The sequence below is a fragment of the Corvus brachyrhynchos genome, unplaced genomic scaffold (assembly GCF_000691975.1).
Source record: "Corvus brachyrhynchos isolate BGI_N302 unplaced genomic scaffold, ASM69197v1 scaffold56, whole genome shotgun sequence".
NCBI lineage: Eukaryota > Metazoa > Chordata > Aves > Passeriformes > Corvidae > Corvus > Corvus brachyrhynchos.
The window spans coordinates 3,685,192-3,692,321 of NW_008238664.1; the positions used below are offsets into that span (position 1 = coordinate 3,685,192).

General features: G+C 49.6%; 1 protein-coding gene across 1 annotated transcript in view; it reads right to left on the minus strand.

Annotated features, from left to right (window-relative positions):
• FOXRED2 (FAD dependent oxidoreductase domain containing 2) overlaps positions 1 to 7,106 on the minus strand; it is an 8,014-nt gene extending 908 nt beyond the window's left edge. The window contains 7 exon segments of the mRNA XM_008636408.2: positions 663 to 833; positions 1,696 to 1,937; positions 2,446 to 2,611; positions 3,248 to 3,414; positions 4,094 to 4,363; positions 4,853 to 5,104; positions 6,540 to 7,106. Coding sequence (XP_008634630.1) covers positions 663 to 833; positions 1,696 to 1,937; positions 2,446 to 2,611; positions 3,248 to 3,414; positions 4,094 to 4,363; positions 4,853 to 5,104; positions 6,540 to 7,063 — 1,792 coding nt within the window. The 5' untranslated portion in view covers positions 7,064 to 7,106.
• Between the last annotated feature and the right edge of the window lie 24 nt (positions 7,107 to 7,130).

Genomic DNA, 7,130 nt, shown 5'->3' on the forward strand with positions numbered 1-7,130 from the left:
GGCAGAGAGGATGTGGGAAGACGGCTAGAGTTTCCCACCCAGTACCCTGCCCCTGCACAGCAATTGACTTAATTCTGCAGTGCTCAGGAGATGCAGAGAGGGATTCCCAACCTGCACTTTGAGAGAAAAAGGAGCTGGATTTGAGTTTACATCCATCTGGCATCTTCTTTGTGCCACAAGATGGCTTCCCTCTGTGTGCCACATGGGCTTCCTGCAGGTGGGTCACAGACGGGTCAGGGAGGCAGCAGAGGCTCTTCACCTCTCACATCACAGCACTCCCATTTCCCATGGGAAAGCAATCCAATCACCAGTACAAGAGATCTAGTACACAGTGGCACAAAGAAATGTTCAGATAATGATGAAGAAAAGAAAGCTGCAGCTAGAAAATAATTGAACCCAACCTTATATGGCTTTCCCTAAATCCTGGCATGCCTGGGCCAGTCTTTTTCTAATGGTGAACGAGAGCAAGGACTCTTTAGGAACACACACACAGAACGGCACTTTGTACCATCTGGTGAGTGCATTGAGGAGGTGTGACTGACAGTGAGACAAGCAGCTTACCACAGGGAGATCTCAGCTATTTGCAGAGGAGATCGCTCCTGTCACTTGTTCCTCACATTCCTCCTCCTCTTTCTGCCACCTCAACCCTGTGCTCAAATTACCTGCAAAGAAATTGCGCAGGTCGGTGCTGAGGCAGTTCTCCAAAAACCGCCTCAGCGGCAGGATGTGAGCATTCGGGGCTGTCCAGTCTGTCAGAAAGTCCTCCACAATGTGATGGATGGCATCTGGCCGGGGCAGAGGCCAGTCTGGGGGACGGAGTTTCATCCCACGCTCTGCCAAGAGAACATTAAGGGAGTCTCTTAGAAGCAAAATGGCATTAAAAAGAGCTTGGGGAGTGGAAAGCAGCTGTGACAGCTGTTTCCGCTTTTGTCCTGACCTTTTAATCCATTACTTTCATTTGCAATCCCCTCTGCCAGCTCTGTCCTCAACAGCCCTGCCACTGCACAGCTGCCCTCTGTCCCTGCCCGCAGCATTCCTGTCATTTCACTCCTGTTCCCCCTGGGCAGGGACTGCCAGATGGGCTAAGCTGCTTTAATGCTGCTACCCATCATGCTTATTTCTGTGCAAGGCAAGCTGGACCCTGACCCTAGGTTTCTGGAGATGAAGACTTCAACACACTCATTTCCTAAGGAAGTCTACTCCGAGCCTGTTTGCTGCTGGATAGAACACTCTTCTTCAAACCCTTGCCTTTGGCTGCCTCGATTGCTGTGTGACCTCTCAGACCTAGGCCTGCCACAGAGAGCAGCTTTCTCTTGGCAGCAAGATGGCCAAACAACAACAGCCCAGCCTCATCTCTCAGGCTCTGCAAGTACACAGAGGGTGACAGCCAAAGGGAAGAACTGTTCCTCTTTTTGAGAACGGGGAAATTTCCAACACGCCTGTTTGTTCCTGTTCTCAAATGTGAGGTCTCAATTCCCCTCCTCCCCTCCCCATATCGTCTTACCAATGGAACTTTCTTGCCAACTCTCAGCACCCTTTTCAGCTCATACAGTGGTGGGGGGTGTCTCACAGGATGGACATGAAGGAAGTGGAGAAAGGGGAATAGTGCTTTCAGGTACCACCTGCACTTTGGCTCTGATTCATCTTTATCCCTCTTTGTTTTGGTTGTGTCACATAATTAACAGGAAAGCTTACCTGTTGGGAGGTGTTTGTAATAGTAAATAACAGGGTGTAAAAAGTTGGACTGCCAGGCATGCTGCGCCTCTCCCACAGCACGGTTGTAGTAGAAGACATCCTTGTCAGCCCCAGAGAAATTCCTCCCATACTCCATGATGATGACAAAGAGCCCATTGCGAGCCTTTCTTCCTGTCTGCATTTCCAGCTCGGCCAGGACTCCAACAGGCTACTCTTCCAGGTATTCAAATGCTGTGGCATGCCTGTGAATTGCAAACACACCATCACAATTTTCCACCAGACAAAGCCAGCTGGGATCCAACCCACCCTCAGGTGGTTGAGGATAAAGCCAAAAGATCATCAGATAGTAATTTTGTTTGGTCATTTCAGATCTGGGCTGGACTTGATGCAGAGCTTATGAAGGCTGCAGATACTGTTACAAGACACCACTGTTTTCCTGGATTATGGGATTCTCTCTACAGTAGCACTGCTCAAGGAAAGTTTTTCCCCGGGGTCAGTAAAAGGATACTACACCTCTGAGCCTAGAGGGAACGTCTAGAGCATTTCAGCCCTTTAAGAGGGAGAAATAGTCTGCACAATTGGGCACCAGTTGCAGCAGTGGTACAGGTTTGGGGTGGCTGCCTACACAATGGTAACATCCTTAGGCAGCAACAGTGCAATTTGTGTGGTGGCACCACAGGAAGCAATGGTAAAGAAACAGAAATGAAATTATGGAGGTGCAGTGCTGGGAATAACTACTCACTCACTCACTCTCTCAGCAGTATGATGTCAGCCAGGACACTGAACATCTGGTAGAGGCCTGAGGCCTCGTTCACTCTCTTGATGATGGAATTGGTCAGCTGTGTAATAGGGTAGACTGTGGATGGCCAGGGGACACCGTGGTGACGGTTTTCCAATAGGCGATGGACTGCCCGAGCTAAGACACGGCGAGAAACAAAGACAGCTTATTTAACAACCCAAGCTTATGCTTTAAGAAATCCAATCTCTGCACTGCAGCAGGACTCAATAAACAACCTTTACAGCTCCTCCGTGCTCAGGATCTCCCACCCCAGTCGCTGGTAACTGCAGTGGAGATGCCCTCGGAAAGCTGATGTGATGCTAAGTGGTGGGGGAGAGGGCGGGGGTCCTTGGGGATATTTTATTACTTCTCAGCAGTCCTTTAATGACAAGGATGGGCACACACACATAAAGAAGGACGTTCTCTCCACTGCCCACAGCTGCTGGGTTTTAACTCCACAGTGCAGACCTCTCACCCACAGCCTGTCACGAGGCAGAGCATCTGGCAGGAAGAAATCTATTGTGTTACATAAATAACAGACAGCAGGCAAGAGAGACACAAGACAAAACAAAGACAGACAACCAAAAACTTCAGATATGACCCCAAGTCACTTCTCCACTTCAGATGATGCAGCTGCAGCTTGACTATGTTTTGTCCTTCTTATTGCCAGAACAACACTAAGGGCAATCTCTTTCCAGCAGTAAACTATGGATTGTTCCTTTGAAGGGAGGAACAATTTCCACCTCTGCCCTTTCTGTACACCCCAGTACTCACTTGTATACCGGAATCCATGGATGAAGCCCCCAGCAGATTTCCTGAAGTCAACTGAATGGCTAGCAGTGCCAAGAATAAAGAGCCCCTGAGTGCCTCTGGATTCATAGCTGGGTTTGATCTGAGGATACTTCTTAATATTCCCTTTTCCTGGCATCAATCCCAGGGATCTGATGTGCAAAAGAGAAGAGCAGGCTATCAGGAAGGACAGGAGTAGAAAAATAAAAAGGGTTTCTGACATTCATTATATTGCAGCCACTGCAAGATTCTGTTTCATACCCCTGCTGCCTTCAGTGGCATTTACTACTAAAATGAGGATCTTTGGAAGATAAGGGTGTTCCTCCCAAGATAGCCCTGGACAAGATCTAATTCTCAGCTAAGCCACTGACAGTGAATTTTGGAAGACAGTGAAGTCAGCAGTATCATTTTCAACTGCAGGATTTACCAAGGTGGAGTGAAGGTTGCATCCTCAGGGAATGTTTTTTTCCCCAACAAAACCTTTTCGTAGTGATCTGCATCTTTATCATCCTCATTTCAAAAAAAAACCCTCTGTCCATGTGATCTGGCAGGTCAGGATGTTAAGTTCTAAAGGTACAAGCTTTTCTGTGTCACTCAGGTCTCATTGCTGCCATCTGCACAGCCTCAGAGCCTGTTGGTCAGAGGGCAAAAAAAATGGTGGGACACAGCCTTACCTGCACAATAAACAAAGGACTGTGCAGCACCAAGCAGCTCAGAGCACATGGAGGTCCAGACACTGCTGCCAGGAGAAAACCTGCTCTTCCCTTTCCTCCCTACTCAGGCCCTTCAGTCTAAATACATTTTTTCATGGAGATCCTGGTTCTCCCTCACCTATTATAGATAGAGAAGTCAAACTTCCAGCCCAAGCAGCGGATGACACGGTCGTAAGGTGCGCGGGTGGCAAAATTGTCCAGTTCGTCCTGAGGGAGGGTGATGGAGTCAATGCCTGCGCTGATGTTCCCGTTCTCCAAGTAGAACCGCAGTGTGATGTGCAGCTTTCCCTTTTTGTCCTTAACGATAGCCAGATCTTCCAGGTCGCCCTCCAGAAGCCCATCCAGAGATTTCAGCTGGTAGGTGTCCAGCAGGCCGTTGTTAATTGCTCTACGGAGAATACAAGAATGTAAAGAAGGGAGGTTCTGTCTTAGCTGCTGAAAATGGGATCACTTATCAGGCATACCAATTCCTCTTCAGTGTAAAGGTTATCCCCAGAGCCTCAGGGCTCCCAGGAACATCACAGGTAACACAACCTCGCTGTCCTTGCAGGATGTAGCCACCCTCCTAGCTTTCCTCTATGACTGGAAACAAGGGAATAACTTGAGAGCCAGTACATTTTAAAGATTACAGCTTCCAAGTGGACATGCTGCTATTTCATACAGATCCTAAAAAGCTCTCATCAAGCCTCTGTGTTCAGTGACTGCAACCTGGATTGCTTTAAACCAAGGACCTATAGAAGGCCCCATATTTCCCCTGTGACCCCCATGACCACAGCACCACCACCTGCACCAGTCCAGCCTATGGCCCGGGAAAGAAATGATTCTCCTTGTTTGTATTCCAGCTGCATTAGAAAGGGGAATAGGAGTGGTTTCTCACCTCAGATCCCCGACGTAGTGGGTGGCCCACGAGAGGCGCACGCGGGACCGGCTCACCATGTGGATGAAATTCGTGACACCCAGGATGTTCTCCGCTGTCTCAAAGGCTGAGTTCCCTCGTCCCAAGATCAACACGGTTTGGCCAGCGAAGTCCTCTGGGTTGATGGACACAGTCTCGTAACCCTCAACATACTCTGAGCCAGGAAAGTTTACCACATTGGGAACCCACATCCCAGCAGCAACCAACAAAGAGCTGCAAAAACAGGGACAGCACTTAGAAATGCAGGAATTTCAGGAAGGGGGCTCCATCTCCTCATTCCTTCTTCCTCCCGCCATGGAAGGTGGCTGCAGTGTGATCCCCACAGTGACACTGGACCAGCTGCATAGGCCATGGTTTCAAAAGAAACCTCTACCTAGCTTCAGCTAATGACCTGCTCCTCTCTTCCCTGTCCTCAGGATAACTGGGAACACTGTTATATATAGCATTAGTCAGTGTGGGTGCTGTATGTATGCATCTCCCTCGCCTGTTCATGAATGCAACTTCTACTCATATGAACTCATTGACAATATATGTAATATAACTTCACAGGTTGATTATATGTTGCATAAAAATGACTTTGATTTAAAATTTGAGTTGCCATTTGGCAGAGCAGAAGTAATTTTAAAGACAAATAGGAAATAGTTTCGATATTTTGAAATGTAACTCCCAGTCACGTTAGCAACACCACTAATTGCTAACACCAAAAATAACTACACTGATCTTTTTATATCACTCCATAAGAGCTTCTACTTGATTCTTGAGGAAGTTTTTGTGACTTAGATGGAAACACCAGGCAGCTGAGGCAAGCAGCACTGCCTGCTGTCCCAGCCTTGCTTACACAGCGTCCCAAGAGCAACTCGCTCGCGGTACGTGGGTGTCCGGGATTGCCTTCTGTCCCCTCGGAGCCTGCCAGCAGCACACCGGCAAGTGACAGCCAGCACGACCTACTGTCATAGAGCTGAGCTTCTCAGGAGAGGTGAGAAACATACTCCGTATGTTCACACGAGTAACTTCGAGGTTTTTAGAAATGTAGCTCAGTGGCAGTACGGGATACACACACGTAAATAGGATGAGTGGAAGGGGAATTCAGTGACCAACAGCCTTGAGGGTTATTTCTCACAGTCTGTGCCCCTGCAAAAAAAGCCCCGCTTTCCTCTGCTTCCCCCCTGTGTTCCAGCTCTGTGCCAGCCAAGGACTTCACTTGTCTGGGACACACCCCTGAGCACACGCGGGAAAACAGGAGTGAGATGTCACCGCACTGACCCAGTCCAGTTTGTAATAAAGGCAGTGCTGGCTGTGAGTACAACTGAGTTACTTTCTTCACAGACAGCAATTATCTAGTGATAAAACAAAAGTGATTCCAAACATACCTATGAAGGACAGACCCTGCAGTGACGGCCATCACAGCCAATTTGCGTCTGTCCTGCCAACCTCCTCAGCTGCCCAAAGCAAAACACTGCTTGTGAAAGGCAATGCATTCCCAGGAGCAGTTATTCCACCCATCCACCTGCCAATCCCTAAAAATGTTCTCCACCTCTGATGGTGCTTAAGGCTCTAAGAGGCTGTGATATCTCCATCCTTGGACATACTCATGCCTCAACAGGGCAAAGCTCTGAGCTGTGTGTCAAGCCCCAGGTTTGCCCATTACCTGCACTTGTAGTTCTTCCTGTCCTGGTCAGTCAGGAGAAAGTAATGACCGTTCCAGGCCTGCTCATTCTTCTCCAATGTCACGTGGATGATGGCCGTATTGTACTGAACCTGCAGCTTCAGCAGGGAAGCAAAGTCCTCCAGGTAACGCACCATGGTGTCAGCGCTGGGGAAGAAGTCGCGAGAGTAGTGTCGGAAAAGCAGCCGCCGGTCGTGGCTGAGGAGCGAATTCCAGTCATGGCGGAGGTTGAACTCGCTGTTGGACTTGCCTGTGTACTGCTTGTTGATGCTGATGAGTTTCCGGTGCCGAGGGTAGAGTGCAAAGAAGCTGCCGGGAGCGTGGCTCCGCTCGAAGACGATGTAGTCCCGGCCAGCTTGCTGGAGGAAGTAGGCCGCCTGCAAGCCTGCGGGGCCGGCCCCGATGATGCAGTAGTCGTGGTAGAGGAACGTGGCACCACTCACCGCGAAAAGGCTGCCCGTGTACAGGGCCAGCCCCAGGAGCGTCCTGCAGACCGCTGGGGCCATGGCGGGGCGGGCACAGCTGGCCCTGTGGGCAAGAGGACCAGGAGGCGTCACCCCAGGGGCTGCAGCC